Here is a 27,878-nt window from a genome sequence, read left to right on the forward strand (position 1 = left end):
AAATACCCCCGCGGGCCCTGACGTCAATGCACGTCAACCGGAGAACATGATGCCTCCTGCAAGTCGGCTCGTGTACTCTCGCTAATAGCGCTGCAAACGCCGCCGCTGCATTGTACTGCGAAGGGTGGCGCGACGCCCTGTAGTACTCCCGAAGCTTCCCTTTCTCCTCCAGACCCACAGCAGGGGGTTTATTTTGGCTGGTTTTTTAATAGGCATATTGGAGCGGGAGGTGGGGGGGGGGGGCTTGTTCTCGCGACCTCGTTATCTCGGCTCGAGACTGTGTCTCCTGTCCCCGAGTCCCTGCAAAAGCATGGTCATGGCTGACGGGCAGCACAGACCGGCGCTCCGGGGTCCCGTGCGAGTGGGCTTCTACGACATCGAGCGCACTCTCGGGAAGGGCAACTTCGCTGTCGTGAAGCTGGCGAGACACCGCATAACCAAGACCGAGGTGAGTGGGACGTGGCCGTGGAAACTTCGCGCGTGTAAAAGGACGTTAGGTGCCGCACATTTATGCTGCAACAGAGCGACTCTCACCACACACAAGGTGTCATGAAACCTCACGTGTGAAAGTATCCAACATCGGCGCGTTCGTTTGGCTCTGTGACCTTTTTCTCATGCCGGGGACCTTTGTGCAGTTTGCAGTTTGGTGGTGTTCTCTTTGCATTTCCTTGCAACCGATGACTTCTCGAAAACGGCTTAATAAAAAAAAAAAAAAAAATCCAACCTTCACCTCATTTATGATATACTGACAGCTGGGTTTTTTGAAGTATGCACGTGCCAAAGTCCTCTTCTTATTAGTGTTTTCAGATGACATGGGTTTACGTGTTCATAGGCATGGGGCACGTGGATATCCGGAGCGTGCACGCTGCTGAACTATGCATCTGTTGCATAACAAACAGTGATTTTGTGATACTGCTTCCTCCTCACTGTCCCACCTGCGGGTTTGCTCAGATTAATATTAAAGTATCACTCAGAGTTGAGACATAGAGATGAGCTGTTGTGATTGCCTTTAAATTCTGATTCTGTTGTTGTTTTTGTTGTTAATGTGGTTTGGTTAAAATGATTCTACGTAGACATTGGATCCCTTCTGGGTTTCAGATAACTTAGCAGCTCTAGCATCTGCGGCCAAGATGTTGAATTTCACACTGGAGCAATGTGTCAGGGAATTAGCATATGATGTCTCACTGGTCAGATGTCTGTCCTGCTGCCCTGTGGGACTGCTCGGGGATTGCTGGGCAGCGTTGGGGTTAATCCGTTTCTTTCTGTCAGCTGACGTTCTCATCTGCTTTGTTAGATGTGCACGCGTGACCTAAACCAAACATTTCACTGTCGGGAACTGAGCGTCACTGGTGCCGTCCATGATTTCAGAGGTCATTTGATGGTCAGCTGGTCAGGTCACCCCACGTAACGCTAAGGTTGCCTGGCTCCACTGTGCGTGGCTCATTTCCATAGTAAAGCCAGTTGCACAGTTCTAGTGAAGATGTGTGTTTGTCTCAGTATGTCTCACTACTGGCTCGTTATGTTTCAAAGCAACTGTGGGAAAATTCAGTTTAGTTCCAAAACTGGGACAGGCTTCCCACCTGCACTGCAGGGCTCAGACCTGCTACAGCATTCAGATGTAGCTCTATAAAGCCATGGCAGCATCACTAACCTTTTGGGAAAATTCCACCTTGGTCATCTGTGTGTGTGCGCTGCACTGTCCTGTGTGTGTCCCACAGAGATCCTGCTCCTGCACCTTGAGAGCTCAGTCTTGGGTCTTTTGCTGATCCAAGTGCTTCCTCTTCATGGGCGAGGGGTAAAGTCCATCCCCACCTGAGCAACCCTGGGACCTTTTAACTAAGGAGTGTCCTTCTGGATCACTGACCTATAGCCTTAGGAAATTATTAGTCTCAGCCAATCTGATTGGCTCAGGCCAGTTTGCTCAGCTGCCAGGTGTCATCCGTTGTCTTTTCGAACATATGTGATATGCTTAAGATCCACCCCAAGCCCGGATCTGCTCGCCGCACACATAATATGATAGACTGTTGCCAACTACAGTGTGTGAGACTAACGAACACCCATGGACTGCAGCCTGTGGCCTTAGCCTGGGTTCTAACTATAGTGTGTCGCTATGTCCTTGCTTCAACAGGTGGCCATAAAGATCATAGACAAGACCCAGCTAGACTCGGTGAACCTGGAGAAGATCTATCGTGAAGTAAAAATCATGAAATTGCTAGACCACCCGCATATTGTTAAGCTGTACCAGGTAACTTTCAGCCAATTTTATTTCTTATATCCCAGTGCCTGCTGATGTTTACTGTATCAGATCAGATATCTCCAGCTCTCATGCCATAGTTAATGAGTAACTTCACCGAACCGGTCGAAACTTTGATGAGTATGGCTGGGCGCTGGCCTGTTATTACAGCTGGAAGTCCAGCTCCTTGAAGCAGATGAACTCTTCATTCCTAAAGCCCACCGAAGTCCTCGTTCGGAGTTACAGCCCTGTTACGTAAGCCTCTGGGTTGCCTCGGCCGTCGGGAATGTGAAGGACTCTTGGTTATTATACAACCCAGCGGCGCCGGTCCAAGTGTGGCTGTGTAATGGCGGAGAATCACCGTTTCCAACGGCTCTTCCATTCAGGCTGCGTGGCTCAATTAGTCATTTCCTCTGAGGACTCATAAACAGAGGTTTGTCGGGCAGGCTCCTGGCATCTGATCTCAAAACCTGAGCTTCCTTCAGCCACATTTGCCTCAGAGCAGGGCTCACACACACACACACACACACACACACACACACACACACACGCGCGCGCGCGCAGACATTCTCACATGTGACACTGGAATAATTTGTCAATATTGGTCTGTCATATGTTTACCGTGTTACAAAGTAACTAGCATTTTGAATGACAGATGAAAGCATGTGTGCTAATTTGTCATGCGTTCTTTGAGTTTGGCCCCACAAATTATATTTGCCATTATACATCTCATCTCCCACACTACTGTGTGGTGTTGTGTGTTCAAGTTTCATGTTATGTTGGTGTCATAGTAGTGTGACGAGTCTTTCAAAACCCCACTGGTAGTTTGTAAAGTAGAATGCTAGCAGGACAATTTTATGGTGTAAAACAAATATATGCATGAGTTGTTTCCAGGGATTTTGCATGCTTGGCAGCTGATGTGGATCAGAAGTACTTTGTGGTCAGTGCGTTATGAAAATTTCCTGAGATCATGGCTTCCACCTAGACAAGTTTCTGGAAAGGAAAACATGGCTTAAGAGTATGATTCATTTTCTGGAAAAGCTGCCGACTTTGAGTCAGTGTGCTGCCTTTAAAAGGCAGTGTGAAAAACCCCGTAGAAAGCACCCATGTTGGACCAGTGTTGATTTAAACAAGAAACACCCCAGCGATAGCGGAACAGATGTGTCTGTAAACGCACCCCAGCCGCCTGTGTGAACGGCCCACGGTAGCGTTACTGCGGAAGCTCTGATTTATAATAAATCCTCTCTGCTTCCTACATTTAGCCTGGTTGTTTTCTTTGGCTAATTCCGGAGTCCTCCCACACAGGGACGGCTCTGCCTCGGCCCTGGTAGTCGAGGCGACGAGTCACAGCGAGTGGCAGGCCTGACTCATTCATGTCCGAGGCCATCGGGTGGCGGTGCCAGCCACCCTGCCCACACAGAGGCCTGTCTCGTGTACGAGTCTCGTGTGTGCCCTAACTGTGCTCTTTGTTTGGCTTTGCCATCCTACTACATGGCGCCGTGCCAGGCCTGAGCTGCTGCTGCTGTGTGTGTGTCTGTGTGTGTGTCTGTGTGTGTGTCTGTGTGTGTGTCTGTGTGTGTGTCTGTGTGTGTGTCTGTGTGTGTGTCTGTGTGTGTGTCTGTGTGTGTGTCTGTGTGTGTGTCTGTGCGTGCGTGCGTGCAAACACAGAATGAGTCTCTGGTGGGTCTGAATGTTGAAAAGATGTCTCTGTTTTCGTGCAGGTCATGGAGACAAAGAACATGCTCTACCTAGTGACAGAGTACGCCAAGAACGGAGAGCTCTTTGGTAAGTGGTTCGGCTCCTTTAAATGCTCGTGTATTCAATACTAGGCCCATGTTGTGCTGTCAATGCGATGCTTTATTGTTTTGGGTTGGTTTGGCTTTGTTTCTACATCAAGAGGTCCCCTCGGTTTCCATCAGGATCAATAAAGTGTTATCACAAAGTAACGCAATAAAATGTTCTGGAGAACTTTTATGCTGAGTTCAGGCTTCTGAATACATTATTAGGAAGATAATGTTTTGCCACTGTAAAGTTCATTGATTAAATGACAACAAAACAACATAGCATGTGGTTGGTTTTCTGGTAGTGATCATCTGTGGCGTGTGCGTCAGACCGTCTGATAGCTGATCTGCGCAGATGCATTATCTTTGACTCAAACCCATATCGTCAGTTCACCTCATGTCAGTTTTCTTAATCATCACTGAACCAAAACAAATTCACAAGGTGAAGAAAGATGAGGTCAGAAGTCAGAAGGAAACCCTCTCAGGGGTGATGCTAAACAAGGTACAGATGAACTGCCCTGAAGGCTTGCAAAAAAGCACAGATTCCATCTACATTCAGCACGCCAGCTTCTGTTAGTGGGGAGCTGGCGAGGAGTTCCCGTTAGGCGTGGTTTCCATCACAAACTGGATAGGACTGTGTTACTGTGACGCTAGCGTTTATAGACCAGGGACAGGATGATGACCACTGCAGCGCGAGTCTGTAATGTGAGAAATCCTCGTCTGCCCACTTCTCCTGTACATGTGATTATTTCTGATGATTTTTTTCTTGTTCATGGTACATGACTTATTGTGATTCGCTACCAGAATCTCTCAAACATCGATCATCCAAATTGATTCCTGCATCGTATGACCATGTGTCACCCTTTAACCGGTATTGTCAGTGTGTGGCCCCTGGTTGGAGCATTTTGGGATATTGAAATTGTCTTGTATGCACAAGTTTCTGAAAGTTCACCCGTGGACAGGGAAATAAGTTCAGTTTTCATGTCCAGTTTGCAAACACTCAGCTAACCAAACCCTGCAACTCAGGGTGGAACACTGTCACCCACTCACGATCATCTAAAACTCAGAAAGCTTTGTCTTTAATGATGTGCTAAAGCCACACACAGCACTTCCTCCTGTTGTTCAGGACGACCCAGGATAGGACTGTTCAGGGTTTATGATGAGGGACAAGCATTTCATGAAGGCATAAGTTGATGGAGTTGTCTGAACCTGACGAATTTGAAGTGTGAAGGCAGTTGATGGGCAGTGGTAGCTCAGTGATAAGGTATTCAAATATTAAGCAGAAGGTTGCCAGTTCAAGCCCCACCACTCGCAAGTTGCCACTGTAGGGCCCCTGAGCAAGACCCTTAACCCTCAGTTGCTCAAGTTGTATATATGTGTCACTCTGTAAGTCTGGTAAATGATGGGACCTTGATGAACCCCTAAATGATGTTCACCAGAGTGTTTGGCGAGTTCCAGACATTACACACTAAACAGTGACTTATGTCTGGTGAGATTGTTGGTTGCACAAGATAATTGTTATGCTTTCTATGGCAAGCTGAGGCTACAGTTTCAAATGTTTCACTTTTTATACAAACACACATACAAAATCACTGTCTAGTACTCTCTTCAAAGTAATGGTGGGCGTGGTGAGGTTTTTGGAGCCTTGTTCTCCATTGGGGGGGGGGGGACCTGGCCCCCCATGGAGAAGCCTGCCAGGAGTGCCTATCTGTCCTACTGTGTAGAGCCAGCTGTGCTACTGCAGTGGAGGGGTCTGGAAATTGGGTCACATTCGAATAATGAGGAGCTGAGGGAGAGAGGGAGAGGGAGGGAGAGAGAGAGAGAGAGAGAGAGAGAGAGAGAGATGGAGTGAGGGACATCAGTTTGTAGAGAGAAATGGGCCACGTTTATTTTTGAAATTCTGAAGAATGCGCCAGCTTGGGAGATGGGCGTGCCATCGAAGTCAGATCAGTCATGACGCTCGCGTCTGCCGCCGCCATTAAACTCCCGCTGCCTCCCTGCCCTGCCTCTTCTCGGAGGGGAGCCTAAAGTCCCTGCCACGGCCGGGCGGGAAACGCAGGCTGGCGCCAGGCACCTCCCAGTTCTGCCAAGCGCAGAGTAGAGCAGGGGTGGTTGTTACCGCCGCTGCAGTTTCATACCGAAAGCCCATGGGAGTGTCGGGGGGGCATTTGTCTGTGTGGGCTGAAAGGCCTGCAGGAAGTCACGTACGAATGGGCAAGCACCGTGCTGAGCTGCACAGAGAGCCCTTCCCATAGGCACAGGTGTGCACAGCGTGGGTCACACACAATGTACTGTGTGTCCTCTCGCTCTCGGAGAGCTCTGTGATTTTTTTGCCCCTCTCGGTCTCGCCTCCATTCCTGCTCTGATGGTCCCCCAGCTGTGACCACAGTCCCTCGTCTGCTGCCTGCACAGGTGCAAAACTCCAGAGCACTTTTTTACATTTTTCTAGGTCAGCTGAATGGCTTTGGCAAACTTTGAACAAAGGGAGCACGTGCCTTTTTTTCTGTGGATGCCAGAAGTAAATACACCAGAGATTATCAGAGACGCAGTGTTGGGCCACAGTGCTGTGCACAGGTGCACTACATTCACCTGCCTCTAACATGACTGAAATTGCAAGTTGCTCTGGATAAGAGTGGTGTAGTGTGTGTCTCGAGAGCAGTAAAGTCCCTGCTTAGAGGAGAGGCTAGCTGTGATGAGGGTGCCACATTCCTGGGTCAGGTGTGGGTTGTTTTTTTTTTTTTTTGATTAGCCGCATGTTCGGGGACGTGGCTAACACATGGAATGTTGCACCTGCTCTCTAATCAGTATCATGGCAGTATGGATTCCTCTTCACTGTGACCTTTCACCTGTGACCGTTCCCCGATGTGTTTTATGTGTGCGATTTCTGCAAGCCAAACTTGTTTATGCGAATGTTGAATTTAGGATCACAAAAGCAAACAACCCAAATCTCTAGTAAATATTAATACTGCATCGTTTATCATATATACCTGGTCTCATTTCTAGCCCTTAAGTAAGCAGATTTTTAAAGAAAAAAAAAAAGATCTATGTGGCGTGTGGTCCGAGCTCTTTTTTTTCTTCTTTGTTGTGTATATCCAGTTGGCTTTTGCTGGAGGTGCCTTAGCTTGACCCCTAGTGTGACGCTTAGCTTAGGAGGTGCCATGGCTTGTGCTGTAAGCACATTTTGCCAAGGTGTACAAGTGTGTTCAGGTAGCCCGGTGTGATCCCGACATCATCCCATATCCAAAGGCCCCGCCCACAGCTGCAGGCCCTGCCCACATCCCTGACGCACGCCCACAGCCCTGGCAGCTCAGTCTGCGCAGCTCATACCAAATTTGTGGCTTCCAGGGTAAACTCTGCGAACAAGCGCTGTAACGAGGTCCGGTTTGTCGCGTACGCAGCTACGGCTGTCTCTTGCGGCACGCGGTCCAGCCAAGAGGGACGCCCAGCGTGTCAGCGCCCAACCTGCTGCCAGCTGGAGCCTTGGGGCGGGTGCGGTGCTGGCCTGGAATGTGTGAGGGCTGTGGGCTTGGCCACAGGCCGAGGACCGGGCCCTGACCCAGCACTCCTGGGCGTGGTGACCACATGATTGCACCATCCAGAGGGTTGTTTACCCTTCTCCCACACCACAAGGCCTCCCTCCTGCGGCTCAGCTCTCTCCTCCGCGCTCGTCTCCTGGAAATCGCCTGTGGCCAGGACTCGCTGTTCAGTTGTGTTCGAGATGGTACTGGCTTTGTGAGTCATGAATGGAAGCTTGTGTGGAGAAGGCCGCCTAAGAAAACGATGGTTTCATACTTCATTCTCTACACCGAGGCCACTAGAAAGCTAGAACTGCTGAGCTAAATTATTCTATGGCTTAATGTTGTATGTTATCCATCATTGTAGATCATTGCTGAGATACTGTATAACATCATATACCATATGCTATAGGTGAGCTATATTATTGTATAACGTTATATAGCATATACAGTAGCTCCGCTATAAAAACCCTATAAAGAGAATCCATACGTACGATGAGTAAAAGTGCGGTTGGGGGATTTGTGGGGTGCTCTGTTACTGCCATGACATACTGCGCTCCAACCCGGGCTGTGTTGTCTGTGGTTGGCGGAGACGGGTAACCGTCTGTCTCCTGTGTCGCAGACTACCTGGCCAAGCACGGGCGTCTGAGTGAAGCAGAGGCACGACGCAGGTTCTGGCAGATCCTGTCTGCCGTGGAGTACTGCCACCAACACAGCGTGGTGCACCGCGACCTGAAGGCCGAGAACCTGCTGCTGGACGGACACATGAACATCAAGATCGCAGGTGAGCAGGACAAAGCTAGACAGGGGCAGAGGCGGGGCAGACGTGCAAGGCTGTCAGCTGTTGCTCCAGTCACAGATACTGGGGGCAAGTTAGTTACAGATGTACGCTGCTAGTCCGTTCCCGACATGAATCGGCAGAAGGAGAAATAAATATGCAACAAATTACTGTGAGGTAGACGTGGTGTGGTAAACATGGTTAAGGACTATAGCAAACATATCGCTCTCTTTTTTTTTGTGTGTGTGTTCTTTTTCCCCGCAAAATGATGTCGAACATCACTGAAAAGCTTTTCAGTGTTCAGTCGGTGGCATTCGGGCCTTGGCCTGACCTCAGGGAAGTGTGGGGGAGTAATCCCCGGGGATTAGTCCTGCGGGACCCAGCCTGACCTCGGGGAAGTGTGGGGGAGTAATCCCCGGGGATTAGTCCCACGCCCAAGCACGCAGCAGGGCTTGCATGCACCCATGACACACGCACACGTGGGCGTTGCGAGCCTCTCCTCCGTTTAGAATCGAGTGCTCTGACCTCGTGCTGGACTGTGTGACCAGTGACATCAGCAGGTCACGGAGCCGCTAGGGCCACCAGGGAATATTCCTGGTGAGGTCCTTCCCAGCGGAATGCCAGTATGAGCAAAGAGGGGATTGATTTAATGGAGGCGGCTGCCCAAGGATCCGTACAGGCTCTGTGCGGCTGAGAGACAGGGTGTGTTCCAGTTAGGAAGCGGAGCTCGGGGAAACACGTGAGATACACCGGAGGTAATAAACTTCAAGTGCCTGGCACGGGCAATTCCGGTTCCGGGCGGCTGCCCCGCTGCCGACCACAAACAATGCTCCCAAGGTGTTTACAGCGTGCAGGCAAGACTGCTAGGGGTGATGTTTGTGCTTCTGGACCTTCAAACCGTCGAACAGGATGTGAGGAACTCCAGACGTGAGCTCATTTAAGGGAATGGATCTCAGAGGTGTTGTGCTTCTCAGAACTGTACAACCACCAAGTAAACAGACAGAAAAAGCTCGGAGTGAAGAGAAACACTCTGAGAGCAGAGGGATGAGCGGGTAGTACAGCAAAAAAAGTGCGTGTGCGCGCGCGTGTGTGTGTGTTCTTAGGCCTGTCTCTCTGAAGCACCTCTATGCCTTCAGATAGCAGTTGGAGTCAGAAAGGTCACATGTGTGGGGGACCCTTTTATCTTCAACTTGAAAGCACCGCACACATCTGTGGAACTGAGGGCAAAGATTCCACATTTAGCACCACACACCCCGCCATGTCCACCACGGACACCTCCGGCGTTTCATCTCGCCGCAGTGTCCTTTACAGTCCTCGCGGAGCAGACGCGTCGGGGAAGGCGCTGGCCTAATCTCTTTCCAGGGAACCGTGTCAGGTTGGGTGGTCATAGTGATCTGTTGGAGGCTGAGAAACAGCCGTTGTCTCCAGGTGACCCCGGGGCTCCCGGTACGCGCCGGAGCACTACACCAGCCATTGGGCTGCGGCACTGACATCATGCCCTGCTGCTCGGCGTGCAGCTCCAGAACCGGGTCAGCACATCCGAGTCGGCTCTCGCTTCTCCTTGTTTCTTTCAAGCTGCAGTGCCTCTCTTCTCCACTTCATGCTATATTATGGCCCTTTCTGTTACTCACTGGAGACGCGACACCACCAATGGCACCTCCTTCGTATAGCTGTAAAGAAGAGTCCCAGCAGCAGGTCATATTTGCTCGAGTGAGCGCCTGTTTTAACATTTAATGTTAAAATATTAACTTATATTAGCTTATAATTGTAATTGGTTTTAACCACTCCCAGAACCTTTTAACCCTTTGCTTCACTTCTGGTATATTCATGGAGAAATGTGTTTATTGGGATAAGAGGCCTCCCATTGGGCTTCTGAATGTGTCATTACGGCACACCCAGCAGGACACTGCAGGCGGACTTCTGCACACGTCACACACACATTTTATATTTTTTTATATATATATATATATATATAATTTACTGTATACATAATATACAGGTTCTCTAGTGAGGCACACTGTACCGTTCTCCTTGAAGATAAGTCCTAAATAATTGCGGGATGAAGAATGGAATTTAAGCAAAAAGCACTCCAACCCCACTGTGCCTAAATATTTGTCCTACAGAGAAAAAAAAACAAAACAAAAAAAAAAAAACTAGTACAGCAGCAACTGCTCAGATCGAAAGAAACTGCACACATGGGACTGTTAGCTTGACGTTGCTACACTCTTCTGCACTATTGCACATTGCCGTGGTAACTGCTGTGTTGTGCAACTCATTACTGCGGTCTTAAGTTCAGAATCTTTCATGTCATTTCAGATTGGCAGGTGACATGACCATTAGCCCTCGGTCGATAAACCATATCTTCTCTGATATGTCCATCATTTAAATTGGGGATGATATTAAGGTGATATTTTGTTGTTGTTGATGATTTCTGTCACGTATCATTATTTGCATGTTTTACCTCCCTTTCGTCCATGACCTTTGTACAACCGTTCTAATCAGGTTAGTTAAAAATTCATACAATTGAAAAGACTGCATTTAATTATAGACCAAGCAAACACATCATCACTAATTAACTACAAGTATACATTTTTAAAGACACTACTTAAGATACTTAAGAGAATGGCTGAAAAGTTAAACAGATGATGGCTAAAGCAGTATGTTTATGTCGATAACAGTATTTTAACTTTAAATCAACAACTACTTAGTAACTAGGCTTTTTGTTAATCAAAATGTAAAAGTTTCTTTGTTTTTCCCTCCAGAATTAAGCTTCGCAAGCTTTTAGTTCTCCATCACTCAATTTAAATTGCACAAATAAAACATAAACCCACAAAATAGAGCACGGTTGCGTGGTTTCCACGCACACAGGGGTCTCTGGCTAGTCCCGTTTCCATGCACACAGGGGTCTCTGGCTAGTCCCGTTTCCACGCACACAGGTGTCTCTGGCTAGTCCCGTTTCCACGCACACAGGGGTCTCTGGCTAGTCCCGTTTCCACGCACACAGGGGTCTCTGGCTAGTCCCGTTTCCACGCACACAGGGGTCTCTGGCTAGTCCTTGCTCTGTTTGGCAACATGGACTAGTATTCCTGGCAGCAATGGGCACTATATCAAACCTACGAGCTTCGCGTAGTGTGTCTGACCGTATTAAAACCCGTCATTCTTGTGTAGCGAGGCATTGCACTTTTCAGTAAGGAGAGCACATATACAGGGAATGTTTTCTCAGACTTGTATGTAGTCTTGTGTAGTTATGGAGGTGTGACTTTTTAGTGTGTTGTTATGGGGTACGTATGTATGTGGGAAACGACAATCCACATTAAATGACCTTTGGCAAGTGGGGTCTGTTGACAGTTTTTATTTTGAGGCACTGCTGTATGAAAGGTCAAAGTTTACCAAGAAAACTGCAGGGTTTGACCTGCAGGGTATTGGCACCCGAGTCTTGATCTTTCAGATACTCAATACCCTTATTTTGGGGATTATGGAATCTTAGCATGGCATTTATGCCAACGTCTGAAAATTGGATGCGCTGGGAAACGCGGAGTGAAAAACTGCTCTGCGAGAGCAGGGCCTCCTTCTAAAGGTCAGGAAGTGTTTCTCCCCTGCTCAGTGGTAAAGGCCAGTAGGCTCATGACCGTGGATGAACAGTGCAGTGATGTTCTGAGTGATTGGTGCGACAGGCTGACGGCACTTAGGTGTGGGATTGTTCTCTATCCCGACTTCTCACAGGATCAATAACGGACACGCACGCATGCCTGCACGCACATTGCTGTGAAGCTGACTGCTGTCTATTAGGGTTGTTCTTCCTGTGAGTCAGGCTCCTAATCGACCTCCCCACCCAGGCTACATCAGCACATAGCAGCATGGAGTCTTCATACATCAACTAAGCCCTTAGACACCTAACCTCTCTCTCACTCACATACACTCTCTCAATCACACACACACACACACACACGTCTTTGTCTCGCTCATTAATTTTATTTAATTTCTAATGTTTTATCGGCATGACTGTAATCATGAAGTTTTGCAAAAGCAGCACAAAAGTTAAGAAAAATTAAACCTATTATTTAATCTTAAATAAATAAACCAGGAGAAATGTATTCCAACATACTGTGTCTATCAAACAATGGATCACAGAAAGGAGGCAGTGTCTTAAATCACCTTCCTTAAATGCTGCAGAGATGAGGGGGACATTTATGTGGATGTGTAGTGGGTAAAGACTCACTTCTGCTCTGTGTATGGTATTGGAGACAAAGTAATTGATTTCAGCATTACATAATGTTAGGCCTGGCATGTCAGACTGGTCCAGTGCTGTTGCTAGGCCACACATGTCTATGGTAAATGGTATAGGACGTAATCTACATCCCTGGCTCACTCCACAGCACTGCTGGAAGAATTCTGTTCTATATTTGCCAATTATTTCCACACATCTTGCTGTTTGAATATATGGATTTATAATATCAAATGTTTTCCCACCTATTTCATTTTGAAGAAGTTTAAATAGTAAGCCTTCGTGCAAAAAACTAAATCAAATCCATTGTGAAAAGCCGCAAAGCATGTCAATGTTTTTCTTTCATTTGGTGTGATATTTCTGCTACATGTCAAGTATGTATCTGGTCTGGTGTGTGTTGTGTTAAAAAACCAGTTTCATCTCTGCTTTAAGATGTTGTCCTCCATAAGGAAGGTCATTATTCTGGTATTTATAATTCTCCAGACTATCTCCTCCAGGCTCCAACACACACACATGCGTCTGTAGATACTGGCTTCTTTCTACTATATGGGTGCTATTAATCCTTGGTTGCAGGTCTCAGGAAAGTTTCCTGATTCCAAAATGAGATTAAAAAGTTTAATCTCGCTTTTGTCACTTTAGGGCTGCATTTTAAGATAATGTTGTCTAGACCACATACTTTCCTTAAGTTTCCTTAACTTGATTTGACTTCATCCATTTCTTTTGCTGTAATTGGTGAGTCTCGGAGGTGCTGGTGGTCGTAGATTATTCTGATCCGTTAATGTCGTCTTGCCCTGACACGGTTGGCGTTGGATTGTCTGATGGAGGCTTTTGACGTGAGTTTTTCACATTGTCATTTTGGATTGGCAACCCTCCACAGTGTGTGTCAGTTTTTGGTATAACTCTCAGAAGGAGCCTTCATCCATTTCTTCTTCAATCCGGTAAAGTTTTATTCTTAAAAAAATTATTTTCTGTTTCTTATTAGAGTCATTTTGTCTTATTTTGGACTCTTGATCACACCACATCTCACGCTTGTGTTAGTCCGGCTTATGTAGGATTTCTATTGTAACGTTTGACATCTTGGTCAATGTTTCAAAAATGTTTTGTTATTTGTAGGGTTTGACGTGTAGGTGTTAAACAGGAAGTTACTAAGCACTGTTATGGTCTTACAGCTATTTGTTTGTCATTTTAAATGTTCTATGTTTTGATTCCCTCCATTTCCATGTCTGTGTTGTAACAGATATAACGTTGCTGATTCAGGACAGGCTTCTGGGAGGTCATTTGTTCATTTTGGGCAAATCGGCCTCAGACAATGGGAGTTGTGGACTTACTGTAAATGAGGTCAGGATCTGTGTCTGTTGGACAATAGTCCACTACACTACAGCCTAACATGGAACAATAGGTAAACCTTCCCAGAGTCCTTCACCTCTGCCCGGTACTCTATAAAGGCTCAGATTTTTACAACGCTGTAAAACAGCGTTTGTTGGTGATGCTGTCATAATTGTTGGACAGTGTCTGGAGTTTGGGTGTTTTAATACGTTATCTGTATGAAAACGTTCCCTGTGTTGTCGATATATTTTCTGTGCCAAGGATATCAAAACATCCTTTGGCCTGAAAGTATGTGACTTGTGCTTGTAAATGAGGAAACTGTTCTTGAGAAAAAAGAGTGGTGTGTGGGGGTGTGTAGTTCACACGGGGAAAGTTGTAGTTGTGCAAGAAGACCCTTCATTTCAAGCCAAATTGACCACTCTTCTTTTTAATCTTAATTAGGTATTTACACTCGTCTTTATATCTACATTTGCATTTACGGCATTTGACAGTCGCTCTTACACAGAGTGACTTACCAGGTAATTATCCCACCTGAGGCACAGCTGTTGGATTTTAGACTTTTGTGACGAGGGAAAAACAAAATCTCTGTACATAGTTTAGTGGAATCAGCATGCCACTGTTTCTTGGAAGATAAAAGAATGAGTGTCTTTTAGGTTCCTACTGGACCCCGTATCTAATGTTTTGTTTCCATTTGTATTGGAATGTAAGCCATGCCTGCACCTTCAACTCCTTTTAAAATGAATTCATAAAGACTCTTAGTATATTTTATATATATGTTATTTAACCTGTTCAGTTGGGCTTAGAAGTGACTATGTGCACTGTGCATTATATTACTTAAATTAAGTGAGAATGCAGTAGTTAGTTATGGGACTAATTTAGAACAGACGACATTGAGGAGAGATCTGGTCTGGTTCCGTTCTGAGGATTCTGGGCTCTTTGTGTAGGTCTCTCATGGGCTGTGTGCTCGGTCTGCTAGCCCATGATGGAGTTACTGGTTGAGGGTGTCTTGAGGATTCGTTTTCTCTACCTGTAACTACTGTGTCCAAGCGACCTGTATATTTCAGAACCTGGAGTCCAGCTTCTTTTTGTTGAGGTGCACGCGGCCGTGTGTGTGACCAGGATGCGTTTATGGTAAGCAGTGTGTACTTTCGGCATCTGCACAGACTCTGGACGGCTACTCGTTATTCCGGACTCTGGAAGGGCGCACCAGCGTGTGGGAGGTTCGGGGAAATGGTAGTCTGTGCTTCTGGGAGTCTCTCATTGGCTCTGATGGCCGCCTCCCTCGGTGTGTCAGCTACAGAACTTTGCGTAGGCCTCGGGTCATGTGATCCAGGGTGAAGGGCTGTGTGCCTTTATGAGCCTCATTGCATTTTGGTGGAAAGACATGGAAAGCACTTCTCATGTGTGAAGACCACAGTTCTGGTACTAGCGTGGGGGGCAGTAAACGTCTCTCTTCAATGTATTTTCCAATGGAGTTGGAAAGCAGTAGATCTTCCCTGGGGTTTGCACTCTCTGAGGGAGGTGGGCGTTGATGGTAGGCTGGTACCTGGTTCATGATCCACCCCCCAGGACCTGAGGCTCCACAGGTTCCATGAACATCCTGGCGTGAGGCGTGTGTGGATCATGTATGAGGTGATCTTTATACGTCTCTTCAGAAGTCAACCCCCAAGATGCCGGTCGCGCATTCTCTAGTTCCATCATTTTGTTTAGTTTAATTTTAGCATGTAAACAATTAAATGACAAAATGTTGATTCCTGTTTACAATTTCATTTCCTTGTCTGTGATCTTATATATACTTTAAACCTAATATACAAACACTGAGAGTTTAGTAGAAGGGTCTCTCTCTCTCTTTTGTGCTCTCCTGCAGATTTTGGCTTTGCAAACTTCTTCCAGCCAGGAGAGCCCTTGGCCACATGGTGTGGTAGCCCACCCTACGCGGCCCCTGAGGTGTTTGAGGGACAGCAGTATGAAGGCCCGCAGTTGGACATCTGGGTAAGCCTCTGGACAAGGGGCGTGGCCTCCAAATGAGGGGTGTGGCCAGAGCATGCGCCGCTGTCACCGTGAGGTCCCGACCTTTTGACCTGGGCTATGAGGGACAGGGAAAGTGACCCATGTGAACACCAACTCTGCTAGTGTTTGGAATGGAGTGGACTCCATGTGGTAAAGCGACATTTATGCTTTTTGTGTGTGTGTGTGTTCCTACAGAGCATGGGAGTGGTCCTGTACGTGCTAGTGTGTGGTGCCTTGCCTTTCGATGGTCCCTCTCTACCTGTGCTGAGGCAGCGAGTGTTGGAGGGACGTTTCCGTATCCCATACTTCATGACGGAAGGTGAGTGGCACGCGTCGCTGCAGACTAGCAGGTGTCAGGGGGGTCTGCCAGCCCCAGGTATGAAGCAGGGTGCTTTAAACGCAGTGATGGCTTAAGGGTAATTTCACAAGCTCCTCTGAGAGAAAAACAGACACCTTCTGTCTGTCACATTCAGCTCAGGACCTTCCCCCTCGCTCCCTCTATGAGGAGGCGTTTAGACTTCCCCCTCTAGGGAAGGAAAGAGACGGTGCTCTTGCACTGGAGTGAAAATGTTACCCAATTCTGAATGAGCTGTTTTTTGCTCAAATTGAGCCCCATTCAAGTGGTCTGTGCAACCTGTGGAAGAGTCTGTTCAGTGTTGATCCATAAAGCAGCTCTTTCCTGGACGGTTTCTGCATATGTGGGAGGGGGCGTAGCCTTAGTCCAGGAGTGTAACCATTGGGCCACGCTCTGAATGCAGATAAGCAGCTCCACCTCCTGTCTACACAACCCCTCCCCGTCCTGAGCGAGGAGAACGGAGTGTGCTTTTCCTTTACATTTCCTCTCTGCACGTCCTCACTGCACAGAACACATTCCTCTTCACACACACATGCATACGCACACACACAGACACTTTTTTTGCTGTGCTACCCGCTCATCCCTCGGCTTTTTCTGTCTGTTTACTTGGTGGTTGTACAGTTCTGAGAAGCACAACACCTCTGAGATCCATTCCCTTAAATGAGCTCACGTCTGGAGTTCCTCACATCCTGTTCGACGGTTTGAAGGTCCAGAAGCACAAACATCACCCCTAGCAGTCTGAGGGTGGTGGGGAGCTGCAGCGTGTACAGGTGCAGAGTGAGGCCACACCAGCAGGCAGGGCGAACGAGCTTGCGTGAGGAGAGGCCTCTAACTGTGACCTTTCTGGTGCTGCTATACAGGACTCTCTCTGTTCGGTTCTCTTTTCTCTGGTCTCCTCGCTTTGTCCCATCAATGTCTGTGTTTCTGGAGCTCTCTCTCTCGAGCCCCTGTTCTACTGAATGGGCCAAGTGGCATTCGCTTTCCACTAGTGTGGAGAATAACGATGGGGGGGTTAAACTGGAGCTGTTGTGGGTGCCTCTATCGCTCTCTTAAGGTCTACAGTGAATAGACTTTAGCTTTTATAAGCGTAACGGCGGAGTCGGGTACCACAGCCGACGGAGCATTGAGGGCTGCCAGTGCCGTTCAGATGGGTTTCTCTCAATGTGCTGTTGTTTCTTACAGCATTCGGTTTGTTTTTCTGGAACTAAAGCATCATTTTGTGTGAAGCTGTGAAAAGCTTTCTTTCAGTTGTAATATAGATAGTATTTGTTTTTGGATTTTTTGAGCTTTGTGTTGTGGTCTAAGGACTATGATACATGGTGACTGTATTGGTGGTATTTGGCATGGTATTGTTCATAGCTGTTGTTTTTAATTAATAATAATGTTTTTAATTGGGCACAAATGTGTAGTAACACTAGTGATTTGTATTAGTATTACTAATAGTACTAATATTTAGTACTGTATAAATACATTAAGTACTATTGCAGTTCTGTATTAGTATTACTATGTAGCACTGTAGTACCATATTAGTATTACAAAGTAATATTGTAGTATTATGTATGACTAAGTGGTATTGTATTACTAAGTCAAGGCAGTTGGACTTGTGGTCTGACTTGCCCGTCCTTTGACTTATAACTACTTTATGCAGTGACCTAGATGACAACACCTCCACAGACACGAAGGGCAACTAGCATTCCTGGTTTAGCATTCCTGAAGTTTCTCTCTTCCCGCCTGGCTCCCCTCCCCCAGACTGCGAGCACCTGATCCGACGCATGCTGGTTCTGGACCCATCCAAGCGCCTCTCTCTGCCTCAGATCAAGGAGCACAAGTGGATGGTGCATGAGGTGCCCATTCAGAGGCCTCCGCTCTACCCGCAGGCTGCCCTGGGTGAGCACAGCGAGCAGGTGCTGCGTCTCATGCACAGCCTGGGCATCGACCAGCACAAGACCGTGGAGGTGAGGCCCCCAGACATCTGCCAGCGTCTCACCGGCGCATTATAGTTCTTTTTGTTTAAAGCGTTTTCAGCTGGTGCGCGCCACCCGCCCCAGACCTAACGTCAGCGCCCGGGCTCCTCCTTCTGCTGATTGGGAGCCGTTTTGTTGGGGGTTTTTTTGTTGTTTTTTTCGCGTAGCCTCACCATCAGTTGTCCGCGAGTTTCAGCTGCTGCTCATGTTTTTCCACGCCCTGCGCGTGCATTCAGCTGCTGTCATTAACGGAACCCTCCCCAGAGCTCAACAAAAGAATCTGATCAGTTTAACGTAAACACATACACACACACGAAAAAAAGACTCCCAATTGGAATAATGCCAGATCAAGTCCCTGGGGCAAAGCAAACTAAGCTCACAGGATTCAGGACATTTTAAAACGTTTAGAATACTTTTTCTTCTACTTTTTGCACTTCTTACCAGCGTGTTCAGCTCGATTATTTGCATTTGGCCACCCATGACGCGCCCCTGGTCTTCTTTCCCACCCTCTGTGTGGCAGTCCCTCCAGAACAAGAGCTACAACCACTTCGCTGCTATCTACTACTTGCTGGTGGAGAGACTAAAGGCGCACCGCTGCAGCTTCCCCCTGGAGCCGAGCCTGGATGGCCGCCAGCGCCGGCCCAGCACGATTGCCGAGCAGACCGTGGTCAAGGTAGCGCCCCACGGCTGATCCGAGATCAGCCTGGGCCTTCAGCACCTCGCCCAGCATGGGCCGATACGGTCAGGGCGGGCCTGATGCTAGGTCAGTGTGTGCTGTGTGCGTTGCAGGCGAGCAGCGGGACTCCCCAGGTCAGCCTGCTTCCCCAAGGCGTCCGCCTGCTGCGTTCGTGCGCCGTGCCTCAGGCGCCCGCTGACTCCTACGCCTACCCACAATCCCCGTGCGCGCCTGATTCCAGCCTCATAGGAGAAGAGGTGGGAACTCCCCCAGTAAGTGCACCTGGTTTCTGCCTGCCTCACGCCCTGGGGCAGAGGCTTCCACACACAGCCACCGTGGCGAAACGCAGCTCACTCGTACAGCGAGGTTCTCCCCCCGCCCTGAGGCTAAGCTCAACCTCACGTCAGCTGCACAACATGGGAAGCATGGCTCCCCAGGTTGGGCGAGTGAAGATGACTCACCGCGTTCTTCACACTTCCCAGTTCCACGAATCTGTTCACTGATCACACGCGCACACACACACAGACACACACACACACACACGTGCGCGTGCTTCAAGAAGGTCAGGTGGACCCGGGTCAGGACTTCCTCCCTGCCTGCTTCCTGGGAGGGCCATGAACCCCAACCTCCCTGATTGGTGCAGAAGGAAGAGGGCACTCCCCCCTTAGCTCTGACCTTCCCCCTCACTCTCCTCCCGCCCTCTTTAAGGAGCCTTTTAGACTCTCTCTCCCTCCCTCTCTCTCTCTCTCTCTCCCTCTCCCTCTCTCTCTTTCTCTCTCTCTCTCAACTTTGCGTTTCCGGTGGTCTGCAGGCAGCTGCCAGCCTTACATACGCACCTCAGGGCGGAGTCGCTGTAGCCTATGGCACACCTTGGACGTGACAGCAGCCCAGTCACCATGGCCACCAGCGCGCACACACACGCGCACACACACACACACACACATACACACAAATACAAACTCAACTTGCTCACATGACCGACTGCATAGATAACCTATCTGTCTTCACTATTCTTTTTTGTTGTGGCTCTGGATCACCCACCCACACGTGCACAGATGTCCATACAGTCGCGCGCGCGCACACACACACACACCACTTGCTTTTTGCAGTACCCCCGCAGTGTTCTTGTTGTTTCAGAGCTGTTCCTCTGCCACACAGGGGACTTCCCTGGTCTGAACCTGCTTAGGTACCGATGTGGTGAGTCAGGACTGGGCGTGCGGCGGGTCGGGCCGGCCCAGCTCAGTGTCACAGTCAGACATGTCTGTTCTCAGCAGGGAAGCACCACACCCACAGCGGGGCGTACCATGTGGACTAGAAGATGAAATAATTGTAACACTTTATTTACATGTAAGGTTCGGGAGTTCAGACGATTCTATTTCGTTTGAATCTCACTTTTAGCAGCAGATTCTCCGGTAGCTGCTGTGGAAATCCAATTCTATAATCAGATTTCTACAAATAAACTAAAACAATAATAATGCTTGTTGGTAGTTTATATAAACATTTATAATGAAGTTATGCGGAGCTAATGAGGCATGTGCTAAATTCATATTTAAATCTAAGAAATCTGTGTTGAGCTCTTTCCAGAGTGAGCGCGGTGAGGACTGAGGAACTCCTTAGGAGGAAATGACATCGTTTAGTCTTATGATGGTGATAATCCTGACGCCATATCATCTGAGTATGCTCACAGGGCGGTGTGTGTGTGTGTGAGGGGGGTTAGTGTCTGGAAACAGAGAGAAGACAGGCGTTTGGCAATAATTTGCCACAGACAGACAGGGTCTCTCTCTCTGTGTCTCTCTGTTCCTTCCTCTCTCTGTCTCTGTCTCTTTCTCTCTGTGTCTTGGGTAGCAGCATTCCTGTCTCAGCATGCTGCAGGAAACGGGGTTCGCAAATCAGACAAAAGCTGCTCTCTCTGAGGCAGTGCCGGGGCTCCGGTTACCCCAGCAACTCATCCTGATGATCCACGTCAATTAGGGAGTGTGTGTGTGTGTGTGTGTGTGTGTGTGTGTGTGTGTGTGTGTACGCACGCACGCACGCAGGCGTGCAAGAGATTGCGTGTCTCTGTGTCTCTATAGACTTGGTACTGCAAGAGACTTTGACTGGCCTCTCAGCCAAAACACACTTCCTGTCCCTACATTCCAGACCTCCCCCCCTCAACACACACACATACACCCCCACCCCACCCTGGCTCTCACACTCGTCTGAGGAAGAGGAAGGGCGACAGTCATAGTCAAGAAGGTAGGGAGAAGGAGAGACAGGGAGAGGGAGGGAGAGAGAGAGAGAGAGAGAGAGAGAGAGAGAGAGAGAGACTGAGAGGGAGAAGGGAGAGAGGGAGAAGGAGGGAAAGAGACTGGGAGAGAGGGAGAAGGAGGGAGAGAGAGCAGGAGGGAAAGAGGGAGGCAGGGAGAAGGAGGGAGAGACAGAGAGAAGGAGGGAAAGAGGGAGGCAGGGAGAAGGAGGGAGAGAGAGAGGATGAAGGGACATGCACAACTCGTGTGCGTCTGCTCATGCAGTGAGCTCTACGGTTATAAATGAGCCTGGCCCTCTTAATGTGTGATTGGACAGTGCTGTTCTTGGGAATTCTGTGATTGGGTGGTGCGGTTCCCATCAAATGTGTTGCCTAAGGAGGGCTAAGTGGAGATGATGACTGTGTGTCTTGGGAAAACGCTCTTTACCAGGCCACGGAACTGAGGAGTCCTGTGTAGCGTCACTGCTCACGGCATCCAGAATGGTGTACATTTATAAAGAACACGACTGGGAGAAAATATTGTTCCGCTGAGCTAAACTGAGCTCAGCCCCTGTTTTGTTTTAAATCCTGCCTAGACATCTAGCCATGGGATTTAAATAGATAATGCTAAATTAATACTAGCAGTTATCTGCTGACAAACTGTGTTTGCTGGAAGCTTACAAACTGCCTTTGTTATACAACCATTGTTCCAAAGGGCAAGGTAGAGGCCCTGGGATCAGCATCCTCCCTGACTCTGTGCAGGTGGAAGGCTGCATGCTGGAACCACTGCCCCCGGTGGCCATGCGCAAGTCCAACACCTCATCACCCAGCAACATGATGGAGACCTCCATTGACGAGGGCATCGAGACGGAAGATCCTGACTCCGAAGAGGACCCGGCCCACGTCTTCAGCGCCTTCCGCACGGCACGCTTTGGCCAGCGTCGGCACACGCTCTCCGAGGTCACCAACCAGCGAGGTGTCCCTACCAGCTCAGGTCAGGCCTGCTGTGGGCTGGACACGGTCACGGGCGATATGAAACGATATTATCGCGATACTCGATGCCTTTTTCATGATGCATGATGCATGTCATAAAGTTGGAACAGACACGGTGCATCATTAAACCACCACATTTCACAAAAGCATAAGGCTGTAAAAGTCCAGTGGTGTATTTTTATTTTATTTAATGTTTACAAAAATAAGCATTTTAAGAAGGAACATAATGTAAAATCAGGAGTACGGTTGGTCAGGGTAATATAAGTATCAACAGCCTATGATGAGCTCTGAAGTCATGATGTAACGATAAGCTCAGTATCATGTCATTTAGAGCGCTAATGATATCACCAGCCCTAGGTAGACCCACAGGCTCACAATAAGGCAGGTAAGTATGTGCACGAGATGATGCCTGGTCATGGTTCATGGTACGAGGTAATCGTGTGGAATCCCGGACTCTGCCTGGCGCTGAGCAACGTGAATGTTTACTGTGAACGTTGTTGCAGGCAAGCTGTTCGGTTTGGTTCAAAACACCTCTCTGGGCAGCGTGGAGTCCCAGTACGATATGGGCTCCATGCACAGCGACCTGGGAGCAACGGAGGACCCACCCTCCCTCAACGAGGTGGTGCTGGCCAACGCGCCCATCAGTCGCGTGACCCCGCCGCCCTTCGTGGGTACACGCCCACCCAACCCGGCCATGCAAGCACTGAGTTCACAGAGGAGGGACATCCACAACCGCTCCCCTGTGAGCTTTAGAGAAGGCCGCAGGGCGTCGGACACATCCCTGACGCAAGGTGATCTCGCGCTCGCTCGCTCTCTCTCTCATGCACTTAGTCTTGGCTCTCGCTCTCACGCGCTCTCTCTCTCTGTCTCGCTGGCTGGCTGGCTGGCTCCCACCCAGGCTGTCTCTACAGCTTCTAGCCAGGAGAAGGTCTAGCCCTGAGCATGCAACACCACGTAAAGGCACTTTGATCCCCTGCACGTCATACAATTGACGCACCCAGTGAACCCATTGTGATACCTAAATAAAGCCTGGTAGTCAGACGTTCGTTCTCGTCTTTCTGGTTTCCTCCCTCCCTCTCTCTCTCTCTCTCTCTCTCTCTCTCTCTCTCTCTCTCTCTCTCTCACACTCTAGACACCCCCTGCAGTCTGATGATTCACTGGGATGAATCACAGGTTGTGCTGAAGCTCGGTCCCACTTTGTCCCGCCTTGTTTTCCTAGATAGTTCTGCCCAATCACTTCAGGGCCCAAAAATAGCAGGAGAACAGTCCGTCAGCCCCGCCCCGCTGACAGCTCCAGCCGCGTGGTGCGGGTTCCACCCCCGCCCTGGGTGGAGCAGCCGCAGTGGCGTCCCTGCGCCTCAAACGCAGCAGACGGCCCCGTTCCAGATATACGGGCGAGGCAGCCGCTCGCGTGATCGCAGACACCCAGTCGTAACGAACACCGCTCTTTTGCCTGTCTCCTTCCAGGCCTGGTGGCGTTCCGGCAGCACCTGCGGCACCTCGCCCGGGCCAAAGGCGTTCTGGAGCTCAACAAGGTCTACGAGCAGATGGGCTCCGAGGAGAACTCCTCCTCCTCGGGGCCTCTGGGTCCCCAGATGCACCCGCACGACCTGACGGAGCCCTTACTCCAGGTCAGTCCGCCCCCGCCCCGGACTGGGCCAACACCGAGGCTTGCCCTGTTCTGCTGATCTGACGTCAGCTTTGCGGTGGCAGGAACATGGCCCTGGCCCTCTGCTCTCACCTACATCTGTGCCTTAGGTCACAGCAGCCAGCTGTGCGTTGTTTACTCTCGGTTCTGGGAGCGTGATGAAGGCTGCCATTGTCGGCGTAACAGAGAGTGCGGTAGCGGCCCGTGCCTGCTACCCTAACACTGTCACGCAGCGTGGGGCTGTGTAGTCAGAGGAAGCCCACTCCCTGTAAACGTGAGAGCACACCGAGTTTATCAGCCTGTCTGTGTGAAGGGGAAGGGTTTGTTGGTGTGGGGTTAATGAGGGTCCCTCTTTTGTTCAATGTGTTCATTAACCCACCGATTATCCATTCGTCTGAATACCCTTTGCCCTGGGTGTTCTTTTTTTGGCAAAACTGTGTGTGTGTGTGTGTGTGTACACACAGGGAGAGGGCAGCCACCAGCAGGACATGTTGGTGTATTCATGTGGTCCTCACACTCTGCTCTCCAGGAGACAGAGTCTAGAGCCCCAGTACCCCACACACACAGTGCCGGTAATGCTGTGCGCGCGCACACACACACACACACACACACACACACTCATCACACTCCTGCGTGGTGTTCAGATCTCTCACGTTTCTCGTCCCCTCTGCAGAAGACTGGCCTGATGTCCAACCCCAGCAGCTGCCAGATGTTCTGCAAAGAGACCCCGCGCAGTCTGGAGCAGCAGCTGGCCGAGCACAGGTGTGCAATTGCCATGCCGACGCCTTTTCCCACATTTATTTATTTATTTATTTTTCTATAATTATAAAAAAGACCACCCGTTTGTCCTCTGCAGGTTACACCAGAAGAGGCTGTATCTCCAGAAGCAATCCCAGATGCAGGCATATTTTAACCAGATGCACATAGTCGAGAGCCCCTATGGTCACTCACCCTGCATGCAGATGAGCCACCAGGACTCTACGGCGCCCCCTCAGACCCAGGGCTCGATAGCCACACTGCCTCATCAGCAGCAGGGCTCCCGGGCCTCGCCCCCATACACACATCCCCAGAACCTCGTCCCCCTGATGGAGCCAGGCGTCGAGGCCCTGACGTACGACCCCTACCTGGGCCACTACCCACCCCTGCAGGCCTCCGCCCGGCCCCCGGGCCCCTTGGCCCCGCTGCTGGGCCAGCAGCCTGAGGCCGTGGGCTACAGTTACCCTTCCCATGAGCTGGGCCAGTATCCCCTCGGAGAGGTCCTCCACCAGGAGCAGTACAGACACCCACTGGACCCCGGGCAGGCCCCTCCTCCTGACCCAGTGACAGGGGCAACCGCGTCCGGGTACGAAAGCCTAACGATTGCCGACTCCTTCTTGGACAGTGAGATGATGGAAGCGATGGACTCCCAACATGGCTTCGTGTTGGTGAACTAAACCCGGGGGCGTTTGGGGCAGGAGGTTACAAAAGTGTTATCATTTAGATACCCTTCAGCTGCTGGTGAGAAAATGGAGGCGGGTGAGGCAGGTAGGAAGACGGGGCGAGGCAAGAGTTCCTGTGCGTGGATGTGGTGTTCTCCGTTTTCTTTAGTTTTTCTCTGATTCGGATGCCTGTCCACCTCTCCCCTCGTTTCCGCCTCCAGCGGGCCGGGGGAGGGGTCCTCGTCGGAGCTCTGTGAGAGGAAGCTCTCCTCCTCCGTTGCCGGACCGACCCCAACCACGTCAGCTCAGGGCGAACGTTTCCGGCACGCGGACAGCCACGCTGCACCTGACCGGGTCTGGCCAGGAGCACAAGGCCCATGATGCGTTCCTTTTGTTTGTTTAATTTACGTAGGACAAATGCTACTCTCTTCATGTCCTTTCACATGCCATATCTGAGCACGAAAGTACGATTTTGCACGCTTGCTAAGTGCAGTGTTAGTAAGGTGGCAATACTGAAGCAATACAGACACGCTGGTACTGAATAAAGCCATAAACAGGATGAGGTCCAGCTGGAGGGAAGGTTCCGGAAGGCCCGTGAGAGCACGCAGGCAGGGCAGGGCGTGGGTCCAGCCAGGGTCCAGCCCAGTCCTGCTCCACAGCACAAACCACCACGCGTCACCACTAGAAACCACCGGCCACGGCACGGACTCGCCAGTGTTCCTGCAGCAGATTAACACGGACTGTGATCCCACTGCTGTTTAAGAGGGAGGGTGCGATTCTGACCGGGATTACCCTTGACGCTGAATGGGTCCGTGAAGTTATAAAGACTGCTGAGAATGATGATTAGGTGTTAAAGGTTTCAGTGAAGGGAAGGTTAGTCACTCAACACTGGATTACGGCCAGCTGATCGTGTTCCTCAGAAATCAGATTGAATATAGATGTTAGGGGTTTTTCAGCACTTACCAAATCTACTTGAATACAGTATGTGACGATATAATTCTGGTTAAGAGTGCAGAAGGTGAATGTAAAAGGCTTGTGATTTTGCAGCAAAGACCAGATGACAAATAAAATACTGGAGCACGTTTTATTTTTTCCAAGGAAACAAAAGGAAATGAAATGTAGCAAAGTGGAAGTGGAGGTCAGTTTAGCACGACCTGCCCTGCTAGTTCCGTCAAGGTAAACCAAAAGGCTCATCAACCCTGCGCTCCCCAGTTAGCAGCACCACAGGACATCGTCTCCCCGGACTCGTGGGAATTCCACTCGGTGACTGTTGTATGTGTGTTGTAAAAATTAGGGGTTAGCTGTTTTTTTTGGAAGTGCTTTGAGGATGCAAGGAATTCTTGTTTTCAGTGTGGTGTTCGTGGTGCCTTTTCTTTCTGTTTGGTTGGTTGGTTTTATTCTGTTTCTGGTTTGATGAACTGAAAGGATAGAAGTAGACCGTCTTCTACAGGTACAGAAACCAAAGTCCTCTGCAGTTTCCAGCCCCACCATGTGGAGACTGGAGCTTCTTGGTTAGTTACTAATTGGTTAGGTTTTTTTGTTTGTTTTTATTTTGTTAATCAGTATAGGCCGTTGAAAAGTATTAATAGCAATATTTGTTATGAATAGTTCTAAAAGAATCATGAATGTGTTACTGTATCATAATCACACTTCCAGTTGCCAAACGTCACTTAGAGTTCCAGTTCTCTGTTTCCCCTCATTGATGTGACCACACATAAGCTAACTTGCTGTCAAGATTAAAACAAAAAATTACTGAATGACTGTTGCACATTTTATTTGCAAGCAGTGCGGTTTCTAATTGTGCAATAAGCTCTCTAAAGCCATCCTTCAGTTGTGTTTCCATGAGTATGGTGTGTTGGCCCATTTTTGCCTCCTCTGCTGTAAAGAACTGTTACAGCATTCCAACAACTTGCGCTGGGATCATCATTCTTTAAGCTGTGTTCCTCTGCCTCTCTCGCCTTCCTCGCTCCTGTTGAGAGCAGAAAGGAGACGCGTCTCTGCCGTTTTGAGCAGCTCCCACGGAGGCTATGAATGGCAGGGGCCAAGCAGGAGGTGAAGCAAGAGTCACATCTCCAGCGCTCCAAACAGCTCTCACAAGCCGAAGGTGAGCAAAGCTGTTTTCCTCTCGCGTTCTTCACATCGGGCGTTCGCCAAGTCATTTCCTCTAAACTGCCCAAGGCTGTGGAAGAGGAGGCAACCATTCTTTAATTATTTTTGTTTTCTCTCAACTTGCTGGGTCTCCTCCACTCTAGCACAGCAGACTGTAGCTGGTGAACAGTGTCGCTGTATTGCTACCCAGGGGAGAGCGTGGCTCATTTGCAGTCAGAGGTCTGCGATGTAGCCGAACACACGGGACCCAACTGAGAAGGACCCCCCCCTACACACACACACCTCTACACGAATGAGAACTTGCTCAGTATGGTTCAAGGATACACGGTCACAGCTCATGACACGAAACTAATTCCCTATGGTAACACATTTACTCAAAGTTGTGGCCATACTGTCTGTTCAGTTAAATTATACTGGGTTTGAAGCTCACATCCATGTAAGGGCTGCGTTGCAAGTGTGACAACAGCTTTTTTTTTTTAAATTACATTTACAGCATAGACAACTGATTCAGCTCCAGCTATTCAATCTACGTGTAGTGAAACCAGCTGGGATATTTTATTACAATAAGTAAACTGACTTGAGCCCAAAGCACTCGGCGAAATTTGATGCTGTTTTCATTAGCA

The 27,878-nt window shown here is 49.2% G+C and overlaps 1 protein-coding gene across 2 annotated transcripts; it reads left to right on the forward strand.

Annotated features, from left to right (window-relative positions):
• The first annotated feature begins 45 nt into the window (after positions 1–45).
• On the forward strand, positions 46–26,903 carry sik2b (salt-inducible kinase 2b). Of its 2 annotated transcripts, XM_027013667.2 has the most exons (15): positions 46–448; positions 2,129–2,245; positions 3,955–4,018; positions 8,152–8,313; positions 15,726–15,850; positions 16,064–16,187; positions 17,973–18,178; positions 18,708–18,860; positions 18,977–19,135; positions 21,850–22,081; positions 22,584–22,871; positions 23,548–23,711; positions 24,193–24,300; positions 24,402–24,490; positions 24,585–26,903. In XM_027013667.2, exons 1-15 carry the CDS (start codon positions 311–313, stop codon positions 25,159–25,161), a joined length of 2,706 nt encoding a protein of 901 aa, XP_026869468.2. In that variant the 5' UTR covers positions 46–310; the 3' UTR covers positions 25,162–26,903. The 2 variants fall into 2 exon arrangements, with proteins under 2 accessions (XP_026869468.2, XP_026869469.2); XM_027013668.2 differs by lacking the exon at positions 24,193–24,300.
• The last annotated feature ends 975 nt before the right edge of the window (positions 26,904–27,878 follow it).

This window comes from Electrophorus electricus, chromosome 15 (assembly GCF_013358815.1).
Source record: "Electrophorus electricus isolate fEleEle1 chromosome 15, fEleEle1.pri, whole genome shotgun sequence".
In the NCBI taxonomy this organism is placed as follows: Eukaryota; Metazoa; Chordata; class Actinopteri; order Gymnotiformes; family Gymnotidae; genus Electrophorus; species Electrophorus electricus.